The sequence below is a fragment of the Mobula hypostoma genome, chromosome 17 (genome assembly GCF_963921235.1).
Source record: "Mobula hypostoma chromosome 17, sMobHyp1.1, whole genome shotgun sequence".
Lineage (NCBI taxonomy): Eukaryota > Metazoa > Chordata > Chondrichthyes > Myliobatiformes > Myliobatidae > Mobula > Mobula hypostoma.
Genome location: NC_086113.1, coordinates 6126242 through 6152873, shown reverse-complemented (window position 1 = coordinate 6152873; position 26632 = coordinate 6126242). Strand labels below are relative to the sequence as shown.

Here is a 26632-nt window from a genome sequence, read left to right as displayed (position 1 = left end):
CAATGCTGGCTCAGCGCCCCATGAATTTAACAACACTAAATAAATACATTGAAAATTTCAAACAATTCCCACCGTCATCCCTCGGCTATCAAATGTTAACGCCCACCCACTGTGCTGCCACCTGCTTTTGTTTCATGTTACATTAAGGGAAGAAATTATCCTGTGCTGTAACATAGGAATTCATTTCCTTTCCCAGTGATGGCTTCTATCAATGGTTTAAAGGGAATCTGAGGGGCTCTTCTTCACTTAGAGGGTGGAACGAGCTGCCAGTGGAAGTGGAGGATATGGGATCAATTTCCCTACTTCCTTAGGAGTTTGCAGAGATTTGGTGTGACATCTAAAATTTGACGAACTTCTATAGATGTGTGGTGGAGAGTTTATTGACTGGCTGCATCACAGCCTGGTCTGGAAAAACCAATGCACTTGAATGGAAAGGCCTACTGAAGCACCTTCAATAACTCCAAAGGACTGAAGTAGGGTAAATACTGAAAGGCTTTTATTCGCAGTAAAATACGACCTCCATGCTGAGTGTCTGCCCCTGGACTGAGGGGGAGGGGCAAGGTGAAACACCTTTATTCAGGGGTCAGTGGGAGGAGCCACAGGGGCAGTCAGCAGAGGGGCGTGTCCAGACAGGTAACCCAGTTACAACATATATATGGTTTACCACACCTACAGATAGTAGTGGATATGGCCCAGTCTACCACAGATACAGCCCTCCTCACTGTTTAGTACATCTAGATGAAAGCAGCATCCAACATCCAGAAAACCCATCACCTAGGACATACTCTCCCCTCTCTAGGGCCATCAGGCCACACACACCAGCTTCAGAAACCAAAGGGGATACCCTATCACATAGTCCTCTATTCTTCTGAAACCCCGTGTACCTATCTAAGAGTCACTTAAAAGACCCTATTGTATCCGCCTCTACCATCGTTGCTGGCAGTGCATTCCACACACCCACCACTCTCTGTGTGAAAAACTTGCCTACTTCCAAGCACCTTAAAACTATGTCCCCTCGTGTCAGCCATTTTAGCCCTGGGCAAAAGCCTCTGGCTATCATTGAAATGTTCCCACAACCAATGGACAATTTCAAGGACTCTCCATCTCACGTTCTAGATATTTATTGCTTGTTTGTTTATTTATTTATCTATTTATTGTATTTGCACAGTTTGTTGTTCTTTGCACCCAAATTGGGTGGTTTTTCATTGATTCTATTATGGTTGTAGTTCTATAGGTCTATTGAGTATGCCCACAGGAAAATGAATCTCAGGTATGTATATAGCGACATGTATGTACTTTGATAATAAATTTACTTTGAACTTTGATTTCAACATTTGATGGGAGGGATATGGAGGGTTATGGTCTAGGTATGGGTCAATGGGATTTGGCAGAATAACAGTTCAGCACGATATAGATGGACCAAAGGGCCTCTTTCTGTGCTGTAGTGTTCTTTATGACTTGAAAGGAAATAAATAAATATTCATGTCTTACACTGGGTTCCCAATGTTAAGTCCTTGAAAGAGCAAAGAGAAAAATGGGCTGACAATGTGCAAAGTTATAAAACTCATTTCCACTTTATTAAAAAAAAGATGATTTTCACACTGCATCTGCTTGAATCAGTTATGCTTTTGTGGTGTAAATTGCAGGTGGTGTCCTGTTAGAACAAAAATAAAATGTATGTAAGAATTACAAACAGCAGCAGAGACTTGTTTGGTTTCAGGTGATGCAAACAGCAAGTAGCAGTTCTAATCTCTCATTAATTTCTGTTTCCCTGTACTTTAGATCCTTATTGTTCTACAATGGGCTGATCTTTCTTAATGCAATGTTGTTGTTAGTCTCTGCTTCTGCCTAAAATTAGCTGACTGGCTGTGTCCAAATCAGCTTCCACACTGAGTTCTATCATAGCTTGGATTTGTTTCCCAATATGGCTTGGTGTTTTATTTTTGTGTGGATTGTTCTGAAAAGTGCCAGTTCAGCCTAGTCTTCAAAAGAGAAAAATATATGGCTGGCGATATTTTGAGGTATCTTGTGGATGATGGCTTAGCAGTTAGCATAACACTTTATAGCACCAGTGACTCATCTTCAATTCCTGCCGCTCTCTGTAAGGGGTTTGTTTGTTCTCCCCACGACTGTATGGGTTTCCTCTGGGTGCTCCAGTTTCCTCCCACATTCCAAAAATGTTCCTCCACAATCTCTTCAGCTACCGCTTCAGAACCCTGGGGTGTAGTCCATCCGGTCCAGGTGACTTATCTACCTTCAGACCTTTCAGCTTCCCGAGCACCTTCTCCTTTGTAATAGCAACTACTCTCACTTCTGCCTCCTGACACTCTCAAATTTCTGCATTCTGCTAGTGTCTTCCACAGTGAAGACTGATGCAAAATACTTACTAACTTCATCTAACATACACAAAATGCTGGAGGAACTCGGCGGGCCAGGTAGTATCTATGGAAAAGAGTACAGTCTGCCATTTCTTTGTCCCCCCATTACTACTTCTCCAGCTTCATTTTCCAGTGGTCCATATCCACTCTTGCTGCTCTTTTACTCTTTATGTATCTGAAAAAACTTTTGGTATCCCCTTTTATATTATTGACTAGTTTACCCCCATAGTTCATCTTTTCTCTCCTTATGGATTTTTTAGTTGCTTTCTCTTAGATTTTAAAAGTGTTCCAATCCTCTACCATCCCACTATTTTTTGCAATGTTATATGCCTTCTCTTTTGCTTTCATGCTGTCTTTGACTTTCCTTCTCAGCCACAGCTACGTCATCCTCTCTTTAGAATACTTCTTCTTTGGGATGTAGCTATCCTGCACTTTCTGAATTGCCCCCAGAAACTCCAGCCATTGCTGCTCTGCTGTCATTCCTGCTAATATCCCCATCTAGTCATCTTTGGCTAGCTCCTCTCTCATGCCTCTATAATCCCCTTTATCCACCGTAATACTGAAACATCTGACTTTATCTACTCCCTCTCAAACTGCAGGATAAATTCTATCTTATGATGATCACTATCTCCTAAGGGCTCCTTTACCTTCAGCTCCCTCATCAAATCTGGTTCATTACACAACATCTAATCCAGAATTTCCTTTCCCCTGGTGGGCTCAACTATACGCTGCTCTAAAGAGCTCTAAAATTTATATCCCACATTCTGCTACTGTTTGGGGGCCTGTATTAATGCCCATCAGGGCCTTTTTACCCTTGCAGTTTCTTAACTCTACCAACAAGGATTCTATATCTTTGGATCCTATGACACTTCTTTCTGAGGATTTAATTTCATTTTTTACCAACAGAACCACTTCATCCCCTCGGCCTACCTACTTGCCCTTTCAATACAATGTATATTCTCTGATGTTAAGCTTCCAACTTTCAGCCACAACTCGGTGATACCCACAACATTATATCTGTGAATTTCTATCTGCACAACAATATCACCTAACTAATTCTGGATATTGTATGCATGCAAATATAACACCTTCAGAACTGTATTCATCATCCTTTTCAATTTTGCCCCCATGTTACACTTCAACTCATCCCACTGACTACAATTTTGCCCTATCATCTGGCTGTCCTTCCTCACAGTCTCACTGCATAGTGCATCTACTTGTATTCCAATTTCCCCATCTTCAGCGCTATCAATCCGGTTCCCATCTCCCTGCCAAATTTAGTTTAGTACGTTTCCCAGCGGTCACGGTATATATATCTAATTGCTCAGTGTGTCCCCTAGTGGATACAGTTCTATCTTTCTGGAAGCTTCTTGGCATCGCGTTATTTGAGTAGGAACTTTCGCATTTGAATGGAATGTCTGTTACCTATGGGGTATAAGAAAGGCTGACCGTATTACTTCTTCTTTCCCTTCCCCTACTAGACCTCTGCATCTCCCCGCTTCCAATTCTGTTTGATCTATTCGAGCTTAATAAAACAATTGTGAATCACCAGATTTTATGCCTCTTTCTTGACTTCCGAAAGAACCTTGCATCAAAATATCAGAATCCAGCAAGGAGTTCAACAAATGGAGAACAGATGAATTAGGCCTCGGTGTTATTCGGCATTATGGGGCTGCATTGTTTGTTTAATAAAATGAAATTAAACTCTCTGTGCCTGTTACCGTGTTGGATTAAACATAAAAGAAAAAGAAGAAAATATACAAAGGCTACGAGAACAAGAAAAAAAACTTTTAGAAAATTCTTTTCAGCTGAGGTCCAACCATTCCCCTTCCATCAGAAAGACGCTGACAGAACTTGTCCTGGGAACTTGTTAAACAACTTTCTCGTCAGCTCTGCTCTCTGTCTCCAGATCAAAAGTATAACTCCAGGCACTCACAAGTGCCAACCTTACACCTCCCCCTGGTGTCCCTCTTCCTTCCCTTTCTCCCACAATCCACTCTTCTCTCCTATCAGATTCCTTCTTCTCCAGCCCTTTCCTTTGTCCGTCTGTCACCTCCCTGCTTCCGGCTTCATCCTTCCGCTACCACTCACCTAACTCCACCTATCACCTTCTAGCTTGTCTTCCTTCCCCTCCTCCACTTTCTTACTCTGGCTTTTCCCCTTCCCTTTCCAGGCCTGATGAAGGGTCTAGGCCCAAACGTCAACTGTCTATTCCTCCCCCGTAGACACTGCCTGACGAGCTGAGTCCCTCAAGTATTTTGTGTGCATTACGCCGCCACCAGAAATCCTTTCTGTTCCCTTACAGCTCTCTGGTCAACTGATCCCACAAACCACTGCCTGTCTTATGGCACTTCTCTGTGCAGCTGTAGGAGACACAGCCACCTTGTTTTCACCTCTTTTCTTCCTCCCCGTTCCCACGCAGCCCTTGGAGATTCCAGCTGAAGCCTCGGTTCACTTGCACTACTTCTGACCTAGTGCACAGTACTCAACATTCACAGAGTAAGCAAGCACGGATTGGATGATTGCTATCTCGTTATGGGTTTGCACCTTTTTGCTTACCCGCACTGCACTTCCTCTGTAGCTGTTACACTTTACTCTGCATTGTTATTGTTTTAGCTCAATGCACTGTGCAGTCAAATGATCTGAGTGAACACTATGCAAGACAAGCTTCTCACCGTATCAAGGTACATGTGGCGCCACGGTAATGTCACGGACAGCGCGACGCTAATATAGCTCGTGGCGCCGGAGGTTGGAGTTCAATTCCCCCTCCATCTGTAAGGAGTTTGCACGTTCTCCCCATGACCACCAGGGTTTCCTCCGGGTGCTCCCGTTTCCTCCCACAGTCCAAAGGTTAGTGGGTTCATTGGTCATTGTAAATTGCCTTGAGACTAGGCTAGTTTTGAGTAGCCGGGTTGCTGGGGGCTGCGGCTCGTGGCGCTGGATGGGCCTGTTCTGGGTTGTATTTCTAAATAAAAATAAAGTAAATAAAAAATAATAAACTGATTCCAATTCCTGTTCCTTCTGAAGAAGCAGTCCATGGAGATTAGAATGCTTGGATCTCTTCCCATCCCTTGATGTCTCTCTGTGGTCTGTTCGCTCTCACATGTTACCTGCCGAATCCTGATTCTTCTGCCACCGGCCACAGCAGGAGCAGTTTACTACAGCCAATTAATATCCCAGCATGTCATTTGAATGTGTAAGGAAACCGAATATCCACAGAAAAAGCTTGGAATTACAGAAGGCACCTGACACCAGGATTGAATCCTGGCCAGATTCGGATTTTGTTTCGGATATATTTATTTATTACATGTATATGGAATCAAACAGTACCTTCTGTACCTTATAAAATGGTCGTTGAGTGTCCGTTCATGGTCTTCTGTTGCTGTAGCCCGTCACATTTTTCTGATACTTGTCTGGACATTAACTGAATCTCTTGGCCACATCTGCAAGCTTTAATGCATTGGGTTGCTGCCACATGATTGGCCGATAACATATTTGCATTAATAAGCAGGTGTATAGTTGTACCTAATAAAATGGCCACTGAGTGTGCATGGGTGATATTAAAATTAATTCTGAGGTGAGACAGCATCTGTGGATAGAGGAACAGAGTTCATGTTTAAAGCTGAAGATCTTTGTTTGAACCACAGATCAGCGATAGATTGCAGGAGGTTTTCCAGGAACTGATGGGTTTTAGGAAGTATTTGAAAGTCTGTATTTAATGAACCTAACCAGCTGCTATTTACAGGAAGAAGTTTAGTTAGAACTCCACCCTCCCTGACTACAGCCAAATTATCATCGTCCCTGTCCATGTTGTTAAATGACACAGGTCATAAAAGTTAGAACAGCCTATGCTGACGTGTTGGTCTTTTAACCTGCTGTATGATCAGTTTAACTCTTCCCCTGCCGCAAAGTCCTCCATTTCTCATTCATTCAACGTTTTTATGCAGAAGCTGGTTTGTATTGGTAGTGAGCTGCCAGAAACGGTAGTTGAAGTGGGCACATTAGCAACGTTTAGAAAACAGGACAACACAGATCTTTTGTTCCCATGATTTTGCACTGATATTTTAATCTATTCCATTAACAATTTAACCCTTTCCTCCTACACAGCCCTTGATTTTTCTTTATCGATTTGTCTCTCAAAGTATCTATTGTATCAGTCTTTACCACCACACCCAGTAGTGGATTCCATGTACTCACCACTCTTTGTGTAAAAAAGAAACTGATACCTCTGACATCCCCCCTATATTTTCCACCAAACCTCCAGATATCTGTGTCCCAAGCATATCCTTAGGTTGTGCTGGCTGTAAAAACAAATGAGGCACGACACTGAATGTTTCAATGTACATGTGATAAATAAATGAACCTGAAAATGAAAATATACTGGAAGAACTCAGCAGGTCAGGCAAAATCCATGGGGGGAGGGGAATAAACCATTTCTATTTGAAACCCTTCATCAAGAAAGGTTCTGCTGAAAGGACCCCCTCCATCCAGGTCATGCTGTCTTCTCACTGCTGCCATCAGGAAGAAGGTACAGAAGCCTCAGGACTTGCACCACTAGGTTCAGGATTAGTTATTACCCCTCAACCATTAGGCTCTTGACCCAGAGCAGATAACTTCACTCAGTTCACTCACCTCATCACTGAACTGGACTCACTTGCAAGGCTACTTCATCTCATGTTCTCAATATTTATTGCTTATAGTTTATTTATTTATTTATTTTCTCTCTCCTTCTGTATTTGTGCAGATTGTTTGTCTTCCACATTTGTTGCTGTATGCCCTGCTGGATGTGGTCTTTCATTGATTCTATTGTGTTTCCTGTACTTGTTGAGCTGCTACTGTGTGATCCAGAATCTCCGGAGGGGAAGGCCCCGAGTCCTCGGTTTTGCCTGTTGCTCAGCAGCCGGGGCAGGGTCGAAGCACTCGGCAGAGGATGGTGCTCGGTGTCGGAGGGCTGGTCGGAGGCTCGAAGTTTTCGGACGGACTCAGAGTCCGCTGCAGTCGGGTGCTTCCAGTGGTGATGCATCGGCAAGTTTATGGCGCTTGGAGGTTCATGGCAGGGAGAGTTTCTCCCTTCTACCGTCTGCGTGAGATGATGCGGCTATCGGGACTTGAGACTTTTTTTCATCATGCCCACGGTCTGCTCTTTATCAAATTACGGTATTGCTTTGCACTGTTGTAACTATATGTTATAATTATTTGGTTTTGCCAGTTTTAGTCTTGGTTTGTCCTGTGTTTCTGTGATATCGCTCTGGAGGAACGTTGTATCATTTTTTAATGCATGCATTTCTAAATGACAATAAACGAGGACTGAGTATCCTCGTAATCTAATCTAATCTAAACAAGAATTGAAAGACTCTTAGCTGGCTACAGAAAGTGTTTACAAGCTGTGATACTTGCCAAACGGGATGTTGCTAAGTACTGCCATGCTGGGTGCCCAAACTTTTGCTTTGGGCCCTTTTCCCTTTTTGTTATTTTGAAACTGTAAAAGATGGAAATAAAAAAGTAATCTTGCTTAAAATATTAAAGAAATGTGTCATCTTTAACTTTATGCCTTTTGGAAATCAGTTCATCTTTTACTCACTTAGCTATTCACAGTAACAGAAATTTTGACCGGGGTGCCCAAACTTTTGCATGCCACTGTATTGTAGTTTGGTAGTAATTTTCTTTGAAATCTGAAGAATCTCAGCTCAAAACATTAAATGCTCATTTCTCTTCAGTATTGCTCCATATTTCCAGCATCTTCAGTATTCCTATGTCAAATCTTTTTAATGCCACTTTGGATTTGAGATGTGTTCGGTTTAAAATAAAGAACTGTAGATGCTGGACGTCTAAAAGAAAGGCTGAAAAGTGCCAGATATACATCAATGATTTTATGAATAGTATGCCAGACAAGCCACAATAATAAACCAATTCCAATTTCAGATCCAATACATCTCTCAGCAGATCGGGCAGTAACTATCGAGACAGAGAATGCTGCAAATCAATTTCCTTACATCGGGGCTATTGGCAAGTTTTGATATCAATCAACAAGCGACCGGCTCGCATTAACGTCAATCAACTCTGTGATTGACGTGATTGGTAAGTCTCGCTGTCAATCCTCAAGTGACTGCGAACGGAACCGGAGTGATTGGCGTTCTCTCCGCCCCCTGTGGAGGACGCGGCCGCTGATTGGAGGAGGTGCTGTCAGTTAGCGGCGGCCAGCGGCGGGGTGACATCAGCAGCTCCGTCTAACCGACCGACGGAGACGGCAATCGTACGCGAGGCGACCATGGAGGAGGATGGAGGAGAGCAGATGAGACCTCTACTCACTGTGGTAACAGGCTGGGGCTGGGGAGGATCAGGCCGGTCAGGGTCGGGGACCCCGGGGGGGCTGGGCGGCCGGCCGGCCGGTGGATGGTGATGCCCGTTTCCATGGTGCCCCGCCGACCGGCGCCCAAACCTTGCGGGGCAACGGCGGTTGCGATGGAAGCGTGGCTCCGGGCCGCGGGGCCCCCGCTGACAGATCGTGCGGAGCCAGGCTTCCTACGGGGCCCAGTGCACCCACACGCGAGCCTCTCCGCTTCCGGTCTCGGCGGCTCGGCAGCGTGCCCCGGAGGGCGGACGGCTCCCCGGGCCGGACGGTGGGATCGGGGGGTCGAGGGCTGGGGGCAGCAGGACTCGTAACCTGGCCGGGGCTTCTGCTCCCGCTGGCCGGTTTCCTTCGGGAGCACCGGGGCTTCTTTTCTCGGCCGCCGTCGCTGATCGATCCCCCGTGGCTCCCGCTCCCGCTGGCCATGCCTCCCACCTCCTTCCCGGTGAGGTTTGAACCTACATACGGTGCAAGGAGCAGCGTTCCAAGGGTGGGATGAAAGACCTGCAACTCATCTCCACCACCCCAGGTCTCTACCGATCCTTCGCCCCCTGTCCGGTGTCTGCTGCTCCACAGACGGCTTAATGAATCGCCCCTGCACTGGTTGAGCTGACACGTACATGGTCCCTGTTGTTCGGTCCTTTCTCCCCTTGGTAACTATTGCTCTGGTGAATGATGTTACTCGATCTCCGGTTTCCGATGTTCCTTACCAGCTGAGAATGTCTGGGACGACGCGTGGCTCCGCTCCCCGCGTTAGTCCCGGGTCACTGCCTGGCCAGCGCTTTGCATCAAGTGCCAGCCCAAGATCTCTACCTTTCCAACTTTCAGCTTGTTGACAGTACCTGTCATAGTACCTGCGGTGGTGCCGCTGCCCGGCCAGCACCCAGAACTTGTGTGTAGTGAGTGAGTGCCCATCTGAGTTCTCTTTTTGGCTACTGCATGTCCAGAAATTGTTTTCAGGACGTAGTGGTTTGGGGTGTTGCTCATTTGATACTTGCGTGAATTATTGCCGGTCTAGGATCAGTGTTGGGGGGTGTCTAATGATTGTTTTTGTGCGTTGGAACTGGTGCCGATTGAGGGACCCTGCCCGAGTTCTGACCATCAGGTTTGAGAGTCTGAGCTGCGGGAACGTTTTGAGTTTACAATTGATCATTGTGCTTTTTAAATTTACACTTAAGCTAATATTTTCGTAGAAATTCTTGGACGACTCTGTAAGCTCTGGAGAATAGCTTTCTGGACCCGAGTCTCCTTTAAAGATTTAAACTGCAATTTAATCTGATGTTCTTGATTCTTCTGAATTCATATTTCCAAATTTCCTTGAGCTGTCCTGTGTTGTGTTATTTTTCAGTGATTGAATGTACTCAACCTAGTGCATTGAACCTTGCTGATAATTTATTTGAGGTCGCTTACTCTGAATTATGTCACAGCTCAGCATTTCAGTTAGACTTAATGATTGAAGCACTTCTTAAAACCCTTTTTTGGTTTATTAAATTCATTTGTATGTGATATTTAGTCAGCAGTTACTACATCTTCAACATCAGGATTTTGGCATCTCAACTGTATTAAGAGGAAGTTATTTATTCACTTCAGGAGGTGTTTCCAAGAAAACTCTTTCAGGCCTCTGTTTGGTCTATGACAGTTTTTAAAATTATCTTTAAAGCAAGTAATTGAAGAAGCCAGGTGTGTCATCCACATTGGTAGCATTTTACTATCTGCTTGATATTTCTGGGTGAGTTGCAAGCAAAAGTTTAGCCATTTGAACTCTAGTTCTACTTATTTCCTTGTTCTGCAACCTTTTATTTTGCCATTGTTTCCTTAATGCATTATGATCAGTGCTGGTTTGATGTTAAACAGCAAAACAGATTTAAATGTATCACCTTGTATTTTTATTTTTACTGATATACCTCAAACATTATGCTTTTTTTATGTTGGTGTCTAAGATTTGTTCATATACAAATGATGTTCCATTTCAACTTTTTAAAATAAAAACCTAATTATTTCAAACATAATTATGCTGATCTGTTCAGTTTTATGCCTTTGATTCTTCATTATGACTTTGTTGAGTCGGTAGACTGTCACAGAGGAAGAAAAACTGTCTGGAGTTATGGCCCCTGTGGCTCCAAAGTTTGGTATTTATGGGCATTCAAATGCTCATAAACACAAGAGATTCTGCAGATATTGGAGATCCAGAGTAACACACACAAAATACTGGAGGAACTCAGTAGGTCAGGCAGCATCTATGGAAATGAATAAATAGTTTCTCCAACTTTTGGTAACTTTATTGCCTCCCACTTCTATTTCCCACTTTGACCTCTGGCCTCTTTAGCCTCCACCCTGATGGCATGAACATTGAGTTCTCCATTTTCTGGTAGATCTCCCCCATCCCCCTTCCCTTTTTTTCAATTACCCACTCTGGCCCCCTCTCATGCCTTCTCTTCTCCTCACCTGCCTATCTGCTCCCTTTGGTTTCCCCCCTTCTCCCCTTTCTACCATGGTTCTCTCTCCTCTCCTATCAGATACCTTCTCCTCCAGCTCTTTACCATTTCTACCTTTCACCTCACATCTTCCTTTATTCCCCCTTCCTTTACCACCTGGTTTCACATATTACCTTCTAGCTTGTCTTCCTTCCCTCCTCCCTCGATGAAAGGAGCACTCTATTTATATAATTGAAATATATTTTTAAAGTAATTTGCTTTTGATTTAGTCCTAATACTCATGTACTGTATTACTTCAAATTACGCCGTTCATTTTAATTTTCTGTTTCTTTCAAATCCACCACGGAGTCACAGAATGGATATAGGCCCTTCAGCCCAACCTGTCCCTTCTGACCACGGTACCGACCCATCTAGTCTCAATTAGCTTCATTCAGCCCATAGCTTTCTAAGCCCCGCCCTTCCAAGTACCTATCCAAATGTTTCTTAAATGATATCTTAAACTCAACTGGAAATTCAGCAGCTTAAAATTCCTGGGTGTTAACATATTTGATGATGATGATGATGTGTCTTGGGCTGCACATACAGATGCAATCACATGGAATGCACACCATCTTGGGAAAGATTTACTCGTCACAACAGTCTTTGAAATCAAGTTGAGGATAATAGCCACACTCAGGTTAGAGGAGCAATACCTTGTATTCTGTCTGGGTGTCCTCCTTCCTGATATCCTCTTCGCTGACAATCAACACTGGGGCACCTCAAGGGTGTGTGCTTAGCCCACTGCTCTACTCTCTGTCTACACATGACTGTGTGGCTAGGCATAGCTCAAATACCATCTACAAATCTGCTGACAATACAACCATTGTTGGTAGAATCTCAGGTGACGAGAGGGAGTACAGGAGTGAGATATGCCAACTAGTGGAATGGTGCCACAGCAACAACCTGGTACTCAACATCAGTAAGACGAAAGATCAGATTGTGGACATCAGGAAGGGTAAGACGAAGGAACACATACCAATCCTCACAGAGGGTTCAGAAGTAGAGAGAGTGAGCAGTTTCAAGTTCCTGGGTATCAAGATCTCTGAGGATCTAACCTGGTCCCAACGTATCGATGTAGTTATAAAGAAGGCAAGACAGCGGCTATACTTCATTAGGAGTTTGAAGCGATTTGGCATGTCAACAAATACGCTCAAAAACTTCTTTTGTTGCACCGTGGAGAGCATTCTGACAGGCTGCATCACTGCCTGGTATGGGGGGGCTACTGCACAGGACCGAAAGAAGCTGCAGAAGGTTGTAAATCTGGTCAGCTCCACCTTGGGTACTAGCCTACAAAGTATCTAGGACACCTTTAGGAAGCGGTGTCTCAGAAAGGCAGCGTCCGTTATTAAAGACCTCCAGCACCCAGGGCATGCCCTTCTCTCACTGTTATCATCAGGTAGGAGATACAGAAGCCTGAAGGCACACACTCAGCGATTCAGGAACAGCTTCTTCCCCTCTGCCATCTGATTCCTAAATGGACATTGAAGCTTTTGACACCACCTCACTTTTTAAAATTTTCAGTATTTCTGTTTTTGCACATTTTTAAATAATCTATTCAATTTATGTAATTGATTTACTTGTTCATTATGTTTTATTTTTTATTATATTTCTCTCTCTGTCTCTCTCTCTGCAATATTGTGTATTGCATTGAGCTGCTGCTGCTAACAAATTTCACGTCACATGCCGGTGATAATAAACCTGATTCTGATTATGATTCTGATGGCATGAACATTGGTTTCTCGAACTTGTGGTAATTACTCCCCCCCCCTTCCCTGTTTCCCTCTCTAGCCTTATCTTCTTACCTGCTCATCACCTTCCTCTGGTGCTCCTCCCCCTTCTCTTTCTTTCATGGTCTTCTGTCCTCTATCACAGTGGTCCCCAACCTCCGGGCCGCGGACGGACACCGGGCCACGAAGCATGCAGGGGTGCAGTGGTAGCCGGGACGCAACCAGCACATCTTTAAGAAAAAAGCCCAAATAAACAAGCTAATTAATTAGGTGCCGCCCCACCCCGTCCCGCCTGGCCTGGCTACCACTGCACCCCTGCATACTTCGCGGCCTGGAGGTTGGGGACCACTACTCTATCCTTCTCCAGCCTTTATCTCTTTCACCAACCAACTTCCCAGCTCTTTACTTTACCTCCTCTCCCTCTCCCAGTTTCACTTATCACCAGCCACATTGTGCTTCTTCCTCCCTCCCCCCCCCACCTTTTTATTCTGACTTCTCCCCTTCCTTTCCAGTCCTGATGAAGAGTCTTGGCCTGAAACGTTGACTGTTTATTTACTCTTTCCCATCGATGCTGCCTGGCCTGCTGAGTTCCTCCAGCATTTGTGTGTGTTGCTGAGGATAAATTGCCCTTAGTTCTGGTAGTATTGAGTAAATGACCTGGAATTTGTTTGCGCAAACAACAGGACTTCTGCAGATGCTGGAAATTCAAGCAACACACATCGAAGTTGCTGGTGAACACAGCAGGCCAGGCAGCATCTCTAGGAAGAGGTACAGTCCTGACGAAGGGTCTCGGCCTGAAACTGGAATTTGTTTGCTTCTTTATGTTTGAGACATGGCTTTTAGACCCATAATGACTTGGCGGTGGTGAAATGGTGACTTCAGAGTTATTATCACTCTGATATTTTCACAAGGACAGCTTATTCAGCTAGGTCAGATTTAACAATAAAAATATATTACAACTACCAGCTTGATGAGCTAGGAAAGTTAATATGTTCATGACATTTAATCTCTTATTCTATTTTAATTCTTTTTCTGAGATTGGTTTCTTTCGGATTTCTTGCTTTGCTTTAAGGGCTACTATTCAGCTTTTTCCTAAAGAATAGCAAACGATGAGTCACAGAAGAAGTTATTATTGAGGTCCATACGAATAAATTAATGGTTTTAGAGTTATATTTCAGATCAGTATGGGTTGCATTGGGCAGTATTAATGGAACTGAAATGGTGAATTTGGCTTGAGATTTCTAAAGTCTCTCTCTATATGGCTGTTTTTTTCTGTGAAATGTCCTCAGAAAATAAGTTATAATTTAACTCTATAAATAAAATCCTTGGATATTTAAATAGAGAAAGAAAAGAATTCTGCAAGGGATTCTGCAGATGCTGGAAATCCAGAGCAACACACATGCACACAATGCTGGAGGAACTCAGCAGGTTAGGCACCATCTATAGAAATGAATAAACAGTTTATATTTAGAGCCAAGACCCTTCATTGGGGCTGGAAAGAAAGGGGAAGATGCCAGAATAAGATGGTGGGGGAGACAGAGTACAAGCTAGAATATGGGTGGGGGGGGGAGGGGGGAAGTAAGAAGCTGGGAGGTGCTAGTTGGAAAAGGTGAAAGGTTGAATAAAGAATCTGAAAGGAGATAAGATTCTCTTGTCCTTTTGTCCCTCCCCATGCTGCTGGCGCACATCTCTGCAGGCGAGAAGAAATGCTACCATTCACCTCCTTCCTCACCTGCATTCAGGGTACCAAATAGACCTTCCAGGTGAAGCATCACTTCACCTGTGAATCTGTTAGGGTCGTCTACTGTGTCTGGTGGTCCTGATGCGGCTTCCTCTACATTGGTGAGATCCAATGTAGATTGGGGGACGCCTTTGTTGAACATCTTTGTTCCATTTACGAAAAGCAGGATCCCTGGGTATCCAACCATTTTAATTCCAATCCCCATTTCAATTCCCATTCCGACATGCCTGTCTTCTTCTTCTTCTTCTTCTTCTTCTTCTTCTTCTTCTTCTTCTTCTTCTTCTTCTATCATGATGGGGCCCTTCTCGGGTTGGATGAGCAGCATCTTATAGTCTGTCTAGGTAGGCTTCAACCTGTTCAAAGGTTTCAAAGCTACATTTAATGTCAGAGAAATGTATACAATATACATCCTGAAATACTTTTTCTTCGTTGGTATGAACATTAATTTAGCCCCCTTCCTTCTTTCCTCCTCTTTAATTCCCTACTCTGCCCTACCCCTTTACCTCTTCTCCACACCTACCTGTTACTTCTGCTGTTTCCCTTCCTCCTTCCCTTTCTCCCATGGTCCATTCTATTCTCCTATTAGTTTCCTTCTTCTCCTGCCCTTTACCTTTTCCACCCATTGCCTCCTACCTTCTTGCTTCATTCCCCCTCCCCCCAGCCACTTGGCTTCTAGCTTGCACTCTCTCCTTTCCCCCAACCACCTTATTGTGGCATCTTCCCTCTTCCTTTCCAGTCCTGATGAAGGTTCTTTCAAAAACATTTTGTGTTTCCTTAAAGGTCCTGTCTCGTGGAAGAGGTCCTTGAGTTGGAGGGTGCATTTCAGCAGCACTGGGGTATACTTTGTTGCTTAGAAGGCACAATTTGTTTCAAGCTGTTATACTTTCTGTGTCAGCTGGACAATCTATATGAAAAGTGCGAAAAAAAGTTTAACTTTGCATCCAGTGCAGGATAAATGTTGTACAAGTGTGCTTGATGCCTTCTTTCAGTATTGAGTACAAAATATGCAACCACCCAGTACTATCACAGGTAGATGGTGTCATAAAGACAGCTTTTGGCACATTGCCCTTCATAAATCAGAAGTATTGAGTACAGGGGTTGGGAAATTATGTTGAAGTTGTATAGGATGTTGGTGGGACCAGATATGGAGGATTTTGTGCAGTCCTGGTCCCAAACCTAAAGAAAAGTTATAAATAAGATTGAAAGAGTACGGAGAAAATTTACAAGGATCTTGATGGGACTTGAAGAACTGAATTATAGGGAAAGCTTCAATAGGTCAGAACTTTATTCCCTAGAGCTTAGCAGAACTAGGGGTATTTGATAAAGGTATACTAAACTATGAAGGGCATAGGTAGGGTAAATCCAGGCAGGCTTTTTCCACTGAGACTAAAACTAGAGGGCATAGGTTAACAATGAAAGGTGAAATATTTAATAGGAATCTGAAAGGGAACTTCCTCATTGAGAGGGTAGTGAGAGTGTGGAACGAGCTTCCAGTGGAAATAGTGGAATTTAAGAGAAGTTTGGGTAAGTGCATGGATGAGAGGGTCGGGTCAGTTGGACTAGGCAGAATGGGACCTGGCATTGACTAGGTGGGACGAAGGGCCTGTTTCTGAGCTGCAGTGCTCTATAACTTTAACTCCATGACCTGAGTTCACTTGTTTTACAGAAATTCACTAATCAACTCCAATGTAATTTCTGTTGTTGAAGCACATTATTGAACATGTAAAGTACAAGGAAACATGTTTCTACATTTAAAAGTAAACTGGGTCAGAAGTGTATAATCTGAGAAAGCCACATTTTATACAGCTTGCACATTGAAGGTGTTTATTTTAGAGTCTCCAGTGAATGCTCAGTTTTAGTTCAGTTAAAAAGAGAGCAGCAATTAGGATAGGATCTAATAAGTAAACTAATTTACAGTTAAAAAGAACCAGAAGACAGTGCTAATAGGCCCAAAACTTGTAATAAAATTAATGCTCTTGCAGCATCAGTGAGAGGGAGAAAAGGATTACTCATATCTTTAACCATTGCACATTGAGTATGGCTTTACATATACATACCCTGCGTTGTGTATGTTATACCCCTAATGTGGCTGCATCATGATCTATGAAAAGCAGAATTCATCCTCTGAAAAGAATGAGAATCAGATTTAATATCACTGGCATATATTGTGAAAATTTTTAACCTTATGGCAGCAGTATAATGAAATACATGATAAATGAATATAGAGAAAAAAATCAGTTACATTAAGCATTTATATGTCTAAAGAATAGTTAAGTTTTTAAAAAAAAAGTAGTGCAAAATAACAGAAATAAAAGTAAGTAGTGAGGTAGTGTTCATGGTTCAGTGTCTATTTAGAAATTGAAAGCATAGGGGAAGAAGCTGTTCCTAAATCACTGAGTGTGCCTTCAGGTCTCTATACATCCTTCCTGACAGTAACAGCATGAAGACAGCATCTCCTGGGTGGTGGGGGTACTTGATGATGAATGCCACCTTCCTCAGGCACTGTTCCTTGAAGATGTTTTGGATACTACAAAGGCTGGTACCCATGATAGAGCTGACTAATTTTGTAAGTTTCTGCAACTTCAGTCTTGTGGAGTAGCCCCCTCCCATACCAGACAGTGATGCAGCCAGTCAGAATACTCTCCATGATACATTTGTAGAAGTTTTCGAGTGTTTTAAGTTGACAAACTAAATCTCCTTAAACTCCCAATGAAATATAGCTGTTGTTTTGCTGCCTGTATAGCTGCATCACTACATTGCATCAAGGTTAGGTCCTCAGAGATATTAACACCCCGGAACTTGAAATTGCTCACTCTCTCTACGTATGATCCCTCTATGAGGATTGATTTGTGTTCCCTCATCGTACCCTTCCTGAAGTCTACAATCAGCTCTTTGTTCTTGCTGATGTTGAGTGCAAGGTTGTTGCTGCGACCACTCAAACTAACTGCTATATCTCGCTCCTGTATGTCCTTTTGTCACCATCTGAAATTCTGCCAACAATGGTTGTGTCATCAGCAAATTTATAGATTCTGTTTGAGCTATGCCTAGCCACACAGTTGTGGGTGTAGAGAGAGTAGAGGAGAGGGCTAAGCACACACCCCCATGTAGCGCTAGTGTTAATTGTCAGCGAGGTGGAGATGTTATTTCCAGTCCACACAGATTGTGGTCTTTTGCGTAGGAAATGGAAGATCCATTTGCAGAGGGAGGTACAGATTCCTAGGTTCTATGGCTTTTCAATTAGGATTGTAGGAATGATGGTGTTAAATGCTGAGCTATAGTCGATAAACAGCATCCTGACGTAGGTACAGTATTTGCATTGTCCATGTGATCCAAGACTGCGTGGCGAGCCATTGAGATCGCATCTGCTGTAGACATATTGTGGCGATAGGCAAATTGCAGTGGGTGCTTCTGAGGCAGGTGTTGATTCTAACCATGACCAACCTTTCAAAACATTTCATCTCTGTAGAAGTGAGCATTCCTGGATGATAGTCGTTGAGGCAACTCACACTGCTCTTCTTGGGCACTGGTACAGTTGTTGCCCTTTGAAAGCAGGTGGGAAGTTCCAACTGTAGCATTGAGAAAACGAACATGTCTTTGGATACTCCCGCCAGTTGGTTGGCACAGCAACTTAGGGTTAAGCAGAAATTATTTTACTGATAATCCCAAAATTCCAGGAAATTGCAATTTTAATGGATAAATGAAAGAATTTTAAGGGTTTGTGCAAGTGGAAATTACATGGTCTGGCTAATTGCTGCAGTTCGCTTTTTAATTAACTTGAGGTTTTGAATATTAATTATCTTTGGGAAGTTCAGTCATTGTTGCAATATTTCTTGTCCATGGAATTAATTATCACTGTTAATGTGGCCCAATTCCCTTCTGTTGTAAGTTAGAATAATAGGAAGTTGCAAATTAAGTTCATTTTGCCACTTAGGCCTTGCTTTTGAAAAATATCATGTGCAATGATAGAAAGCTAGTGTTCTTTTTAGATTTAAGAAAATCTGTTTGTGATTTTGATAAATCTTTTGTTAATTGAATATGAGCATGTCATTCGCTTTCAGTAGTGTCTATAGCAAATATTAGTACTGTGGCATTAACAGGAATAAAGTAAAAATGCATTGGGTGGCGCCATAGCCTAGGGGTTAGGGCCAGTAATCGGGGTTCAATTCCTCCTGTCTGTAAGTGCTATGTATGTACTGCCCATGACTGAGTAGATTTCCTGTGGATGCTTTAGTTTCCTCCCACGTTCCAAAGATGTATGGTTTACTAAGGGTTAATAAGTTTTGGGCATGCTACGTTGGTGCTGGAAGCATGGTGACACTTGTGGGATGCCCCCAGGACATCTCAGACTATTAATTGTTAATACAAACAACTCATTTCACTGTATATTTTGATGTAAATGTGACAGATAAAGTTAATCCTTAGATAATCTTTGAAAGCTGATTTGCAGTTAATTCATCATTATTACTCATTAGCACAGTAGTGTAGTGGTTAGTGTAGCACTTTATAGTGCTAGCTGTAAAATCGGGTTCCATCCTGCCACTGTCTGTAACAAGCAACTGAAAGTGATTGGCCCTAGGATGCAACCTGGAGAAACTCCTAGAGAGTTATCCTGTTAATAATTGTTTACAGGATATTTGGTATAATTGATTTTGGTCAGGATTGAATTGAATTGACCTTATTTCTTACATACTTCACACACATGAGTAAAAATCTTCATGTTACTTCTCCATCTAAATGTGCAATGTGCAATCATAGTAATTTATAATAAATAGAACAGTCAATGTAATATAGAGTACACTCAAATCAGTGTGAGTTCATCAGTCTGATGGCCTGGTGGAAGAAGCTGTCCCGGTGCCTGTTGGTCCTGGGTTTTATGCTGTGGTACCACTTCCCGGATGGTAGTAGCTGGAATAGATTGTGGTTGGGATGGCTTGCATCTCTAATGGTCCCACGGGCCCTTTTTACACACCTGTCCTTGTAAATGTCCTGAATCATAGGAGGTTCACAACTACAGATGTGCTGGGCTTGTCTGCACCACTCTCTATAGAGTCCTGCAATTAAGGGAGGTACAGTTCCCATACCAGGCAGTAATGCAGCCAGTCAGGATGCTCTCAATTGTGTCCCTGTAGAAAGTTCTTAGGATTTGGGGGTCCATTCCAAACTTCCTCAACCGTCTGAGGTGAAAGAGGTGCTTTTGTGCCTTTTTCACCACATAGCTGGTGTGTGCAGACCACATGAAGTCTTCGGTGATGTGGATGCCGAGGAACTTGAAGTTGTTTACCCTCTCAACCCCAGATCCATTGATGTCAATAGGGGTTAGCCTGTCTTCATTCCTCCTGTAATCCACAACCAGCTCCTTTGTTTATGCAACATTGAAGGAGAGGTTGTTTTCTTGACACCACTGTGTCAGAGAGATGACTTCTTCCCTGTAGGCCACCTCATTATTGTTGCATATGAATTACATATTGAATTTTGACTTGAGAGTATTATACACCCTGTAAATTCTCCTGGTAGACCAATCCTACCTTTGTTACTGTAATAACTTATATTGTTATATTGCTCAGGAAAATAATATAGTGGTGCTGAACATCCATTCAATATGAGAATTCAAGTTTATTTATCATGTGTGCACCAAAACATATAGAGAAATGTGTCATTTGCATTGACATGACAAAGGTGTGTTACTGCGCATTCCTGTGTCAACGTGGTAGGCCCACAATGCTTGTTAGAACAAAATAGAATGCAATGAGCAACAAAACGACAACAGCAAAACAAGCCTCTTTCCTCCCTCCCACCCAAGCATATACAGAGTCCTCTAACCCCAAAGCAGGCCATGTTTTTCAGCCTCTAACTGATTCAGATTTGGACACACAGACAATGAGATTTTGACAAGACTGGAACATTGCTTTTCAAAAAAAGGTGGGAGATGGATAACCTGCCAACTTCAGGCAGACTAGTCAATTTGAAGTCAAAGATAGAGAAACTATTAGAAAAGATAATTCAGGACAAAATCCACAATTACTTGTGTGAGCATGGACTAATGAGAGCAGCACAGATTTGTTATGTTTCACTAACCTGATTTTTTTTTTGGTTGAAGTATAATAAAGAGTGAATTGGAGTAATGATGTATTGGATAGACTATCCAGAAGATTTCCCCGAGTGCTCCAGTTTTCTGCTACAGTTCAAAGATGTACCAGTCGGTTAATTGGTCATTGTAAATTGTCCCATGATCAGGTTAGGGTTAATCAAGGTTGTGGTTACTGGTGCAGCATGGCTCGAAGAGGTGACAGTGTCTATTTTCCACTGTATCGCTAAATAAATAAATTTAATTAAAGGTCAGTTCGCTTTATTTGTCACTTGTACATCAAAACGTCACACATAAAGTGAAATGCATCATCGCTTCAATGGCCAACACAGTCCAAGGGTGTGCTGGGGGCAATCTGCAATTGTCGCCATGCTTCTGACTCTGACATAGCATGCCAACATCTTGCTAGCTCAAATCTTTGGAATGTGGGATGGAACTGGGGCACCCAGAGGAAGCCCACACCGTCACAGTGGGAAAATAGAGCCATGGAAAAGTACTGCACAGAACATACAAACTTCTTACAGACAGTGGTGGAAATTGAACCTCTATCACTGGTGCTGTAAAACGTTATGCTAGCTGTCACAATACCTTGTTGCAGTACAAAGGGAGTTGATAATAGATAATAGGTTTGTCAGCAAAATTGAAATCCCTAATCAATGGTAACTTGGATAGAAAAATAACTATACTGTATGAGAGCTGAATGGCTGTTTTATTTTTGATTAGACAGGAATTATAAGTGGGTGTTTTCCAGGAATCAGTGCTGGTATCACTGCTGTTTATAATAAATGTTAACATCATGGACTTGGAACAGTGCACGACTTTGACATTTGCAGAAGACATGAAACTTCTGAGTACAGCAAATAGTGAAGAAACTTATAATTTTCAGCTCTGCAGCAAGATGTAGACTCTACCAAACCATGTACTTCATATGCTCTGATAGAGACTGGTTGTTGGATTGTGTGGAACAGTGTAGAAAAGTGAACTGACACATTTAAGCAATAGAAGAGAGAGTTCTCAGTACAACCCTTATCATCTGCTCAGCCATTTAGTAAAATAACCTTTCTTTGTACATTCAGTTGCAAATATGTGACTGTCAATTGATCCAAAGCTTTGATTACGTTTTATGACTGAATATCCTTGGACTTCTGAGGTAAAGAACAATAACCAATGATTCTTTGGACAAAGAAATGTCTCCTTGCCTCATTGTAAAATAGCTAACCCCTTATTTTGAACCTATGCCAAGGAAAAGAAACAGCTTTTAGGCATCAACTTCAATCTCTGTTGGCATCAGAAGTTGAAGCAGCATGATTATGTGGTGTTTATTCTTATGCCTCCAGAATCCCAGCTTCAATCTTGACCGTAGTTGTATGAGTGGAGTTTGCACATTCTCTTTGTTGAGTGGTATTGGATCATCGGCCAGGGAGAGTGTGGGGAGGTGGTAATTAGCAGAATGTTTCCTTGCCCATGTTTAACCTGATGCCATGAGATATTATAGAGCGAGCGACCTAGGTTCAAATGTGCCGCTGTCTAAGGAGTTTGTATGTTCTCCCCATATCCGCGTAGTTTCCTCTGGGTGCTCCTGTTTCTTCCCACATTCAAAGATGTATGGCTTCATCACATGGGTGTAATTTGGTGGCATGGGGTCACTGGGCTAGAAGGGTCTGGTACCATGCTTTATCTCTAAATAAATGAAATAAAATATCACGGGATCCAGAGACAATGTTGAGGAGTCCCAGTGTAGTCCCCTTCTGACTGTATACCACCTCGGCTAGGTCTGTGATCTTGCTGAGATAGCTAGTGGGTATAACTTTGTCAGGCTGCTGTTTGACTTTTGTATGAAACAGCTCTCCCATTATTGGAACTCCCTCCTCTCCAGCTGTTTGAAAGGAGGACTTTACAGAATTGGGAGAGTTTTGTTTCTGGTGTCTCGGTTGATCCATTCACTTTTATTTCCGTGTAGTTCATTACAATGGAATGGCTTCCTAGGCATGTCAGAGGGCACTCAACCCCATTGCTTGCTTTCCATATTTGAATATATGTGCAATAAATAAAGCTTATCTTTCTGTATCTGCACTTTCATGTTTTCTTTTCCTTCCTGAGTCGCAGCATACACAAGCAACTACGTGTTTACTTATTTGTAAACACAATTACTTATTTGTAAAGACATCACCTTTTGCAGTATTTTTTTGTGTTGAGTTATGCTGTCACCAGAAAACAACAAATTTCTCAACATGTAAAAGATAATAAAGCTGATTCTGATTTTGACCTTTTCATTTCTTCCTAATAAGTTGCACATTTTGCATTTTTCAATATTGTACTCCATCTCCCATCATCACGTGCACTTGCTTATTTTGTCCACGTCTATTTTAAAAATGGACCTTGGCTGTTTTTCCAAACTGGCTTTGTTAAAACAGGTCAGAGGTGGGAAAAGAAGATGAGGCCCTAAGGTACTTTCTACATTGATAATGTCATTCACGTAAATTCTGAACATCTGATACTCAATATTAATCTCTGTGGCATACCACAAGTAACAGGCTGTCAACTTCATTAACCCCAGCAATATATATAGACGTACCGGTCAGTAGTCAGTAGGGTTATTGGTCATTGTAAATGGTAAATCCTATGATTAAGCTAGGGTTAAATAGGTGGTTTGCCCGGCATTGTGGCTTGTTGGGCCAGAAAGGCTTGTCTGTGCCGTATCTCTAAATAAAATGAATAAAATATCTTGGAGTTCTAGAAAAGAACAGCACTGAACCAGTCCCTTTGGCCCATCTAGTCCATGCCAAAACCATTTAAACTGCCTATTCCCTCGTTTTTTTTCTCTCTCATTAAACTTGTTACAACTGTTGGGGTTATGGGGATGGGATGAGATGATGTAAATCACGACTGTTTTTTGTTCCCTTTCATTTCCTCCTGTCATAAGTAAAAACAAAAGATAAAAATATTTTAAACATAAGAGATTCTGCAGATGCAGAAAATCCAGAGTAATAGACGCTAAATGCTGAAGGAATTCAGCAGGTTAGGCAGTGTCTCTGTAGTTCATGTTATGATGTGTTTCTGGTTTCTGGTCACTCCTTTTTTAGTTAATTTGTGCGATTTGGATTGGGGAGGACAGGGCTCTGCAACCTGCAGTCAACAAGCCCCACAGGGCTAACTTGAACTGAACTGAGCTGAAACTGAATATTCCTTGTGATTTCAGGCTTTATATTCTGTGCTGTTTGCTCGTTTTTTGCCATTTGTGCTATTTGCTCTTTTTGTAAATTGGGGGTTTAATCTTTTTCTCTGAACTGGTTCCATAGTTTTCTTTGTTTCGTGGCTGTCTGTGGGAAGACAAATTTCAGACTGCATACATTTTTTGGTAATAAATGTTCTTTGAAGCTATGGAGAGGAATGAAGAGATGATGTTTCGGTTTTGGATCCTTCATTGGCGCCATGGTAGTGTAGTGATTAGTGCAACATTGTTACAGATCAGGCTGTCAGAGTTCAATTCTGGCATACTTTGCAGGACGTCCCTGTATGTCCTCCCTGTGGAATGAGCAGGTTTTCCCTGGGTGCTCTAGTTTCCTCCCATAATCCAAAGAAATACCAGGTTGGTTAATTGGTTATTATAAATTGTCTCGTGGTTAGGTTTGGCTTAAATTATTGTTGCCAGTGTTACTGGGGTGGCATGGCTTGGAAAAACTGGAATGACCTAGTCCACACTGTATTTCTAAACAAAATAGATAATAAAATCAATATTTTTATATATTTTATATCAAAATACTAAAATAATGTGCCTTGTTGCGCATTGCCATTACTGATTTGAAACCATTATTTTTGTTGAACTCAAGCAACACACGCAAAGTGCTGGAGGAACTCAGCAGGCCAGGTGTCATCTATGGAAAAGAGTATAGTCAATGTTTGAAGCCAAAACCCTTCAGCGGACTCCTGCCAAAGGTTTTAGCCGGAAACGTTGACTGTACTCTTTTCCATAGATGCTGACTGGCCTGCTGAGTTCCTCCAGCATTTTGTGTGTGTGGCTTAAAATTTTAAATTGTTAAAGCTTTACTTTACAGCTTTTAATTTATGTGTGCATGTATGAGTGTGAATTGATCCTTGGTGGAAATTGTTGCTTTTTACTTCCTACATTGATGTCTATGAAAATTCTTCAAAGTGATTGGTTATCCAGTCATTTCCAGAAAATGTCTCTGCTGCTTGATGCGTAATGGCATCTAGATCTTCACAAACAGCTTAGCTTAGGCTCAGTGGTAAGCATTGCACTATTACTGATCTCGCGATCTGAGCCAAAGCAGATGTCAAGAGTATGGTAACATTTTTCTTGACTGAATTTTTCCAAACTACTATGATGCACCAAAGTAGTCATCGTCTGGAGATATAGATGTTATTATTTGTAATATGGATCTTTGTTTCTAATTAAAAAAGGAGTATCAGTTCTACATAGTTTTAATTCTTCAGAAGTAAATCAAAACGTTGCCTTCTGTATAGGATCCAAAAGTGCATTCATTTGTAGATTGTGCCAATGCTGAGGCTGAAAGAATGCTTCAGTGCCAAATAGGTCATCTTCGTACAGAAGTGTTGCTTTTGCCTGTTATTAAGCTTGAGTTTGGGTGCTGTGTGATCTATTATTAGATCATGTATTCTGTTTGTATTCCCATGTGTAATTTCCTCTATTTGTGAGTCTGTACTCCGTGGAACACAATACTTTGGCAAAGGCTAATAGATGTTGGATCTAATTGGAACCCCCAGAAAGACTGAAATAATAATTGCACCATTTTAGCCACTTACTTTAAATAGGTATTTGAATTTAAATCTTAATTGCTGAGTGATTTTCTTTTGTTGTTTTTAGCCAGCTGCTCCAAGGTCAAATGAATGCCCTGAGGCTATGCTCTATTTCAGAAGCCACTTGGGGAAAGCAGACATGGATGACAAAATTTACCTTCAGTGTATCAGCATAGCCTTTGGTCATTTGTGGGGTAAAAGGTAATTTGAACCGCAAGTTTAAGAGCCATGAGGTAAATTTGCAACTCTATAGAACTCTGGTTAGATCACACTTGGAAAATTGTGCGCAGTTCTGTTTACCTCATAGGAAAGATGTGGCCGCTTTAGAGAGGATGCAGAAGAGATTTACCAGACTGCTGTCTGGATTAGAGAGCATGAAAAGGTTGAGTGAACTGGGGTTTTTCTCTTTGGAGCGAAGGAGGAAAGAGGTATACAAGATGATAAGAGACATTGATAAAATAACAGCCAAAGACTTTCCCAGAGCGGAAATAGCGAATACAAGAGGGCATAGTTTTAAGGTGATTGGGGGAAAGAACAAGGGGGGATGTTGGAGGTAATTTTTTTCACTGAGAGTGGTGGGTTAATGGAATATGTTACCGGTAGAGGCAGATGCATTTAAAGAAAAATGGAGGGCTACGTGGGAGGAAAGTGTTAGATTGATCTTGAAGAGAGTTGAAAGTTTGCCACAACATTTTGGGTCGAAGAACAACTGTACAGCAAAATTTCTATGAGGTTCAAGATCTGAGAACTGCACGTAACTTGTGGTCTATCGGGTTAGTAATATCCGTATTCCTCTATGCTTAGGACTAAATTACTTATTGAAGGCTTCTCAAAACACTGTGTCCTGTCTTGCTAAAACCCTACAATTTGGTTATGCTCCTGAAAGCAGAACCAAACAACATTACTGTCTTCTTTCCGGCCAGCATTGAGGCCTAATTACACTGTATGTTGAGTAGGCCATATTGTTTGCATTCCTGACAGCAGACTACTACAACTGGAATTCTAGCAAAGTTCCTCCATGGGAAGTGATTGCAAGGATTGGTTGAGACTTGTGACCTGAGGTGAATCATTGGAAATGGATAGAAGCACATGCTCAAAG

The 26632-nt window shown here is 42.2% G+C and overlaps 1 protein-coding gene and 2 long non-coding RNA genes across 9 annotated transcripts in view; 2 read left to right on the top strand and 1 right to left on the bottom strand.

Annotated features, from left to right (window-relative positions):
* LOC134357669 (uncharacterized) overlaps positions 1 to 7794 on the top strand; it is a 30314-nt gene extending 22520 nt beyond the window's left edge. Inside the window, exon 4 of the long non-coding RNA XR_010020693.1 lies at positions 7123 to 7794. This is a non-coding gene — a long non-coding RNA (uncharacterized LOC134357669). The remainder of the gene's footprint in view (positions 1 to 7122) is intronic.
* Positions 7795 to 8020: 226 nt separating this feature from the next.
* The window catches only part of LOC134357810 (sodium bicarbonate cotransporter 3-like), a 147856-nt gene continuing 129244 nt past the window's right edge, over positions 8021 to 26632 (top strand). For 2 of the 7 annotated variants that reach the window (XM_063069491.1, XM_063069490.1), the window contains exon 1: positions 8027 to 8691. In XM_063069491.1, coding sequence (XP_062925561.1) covers positions 8647 to 8691 — 45 coding nt within the window. In that variant the 5' untranslated portion in view covers positions 8027 to 8646. Of the gene's footprint in view, positions 8692 to 26632 lie in introns of all 7 variants that reach the window. The other 5 variants (XM_063069485.1, XM_063069487.1, XM_063069486.1 and 2 more) reach the window with 5 other exon arrangements.
* LOC134357814 (uncharacterized) overlaps positions 15004 to 26632 on the bottom strand; it is a 46603-nt gene continuing 34974 nt past the window's right edge. Inside the window, exons 2-3 of the long non-coding RNA XR_010020733.1 lie at positions 16727 to 16793; positions 15004 to 15022 (exon numbers count right to left, since the gene is read on the bottom strand). This is a non-coding gene — a long non-coding RNA (uncharacterized LOC134357814). The remainder of the gene's footprint in view (positions 15023 to 16726; positions 16794 to 26632) is intronic.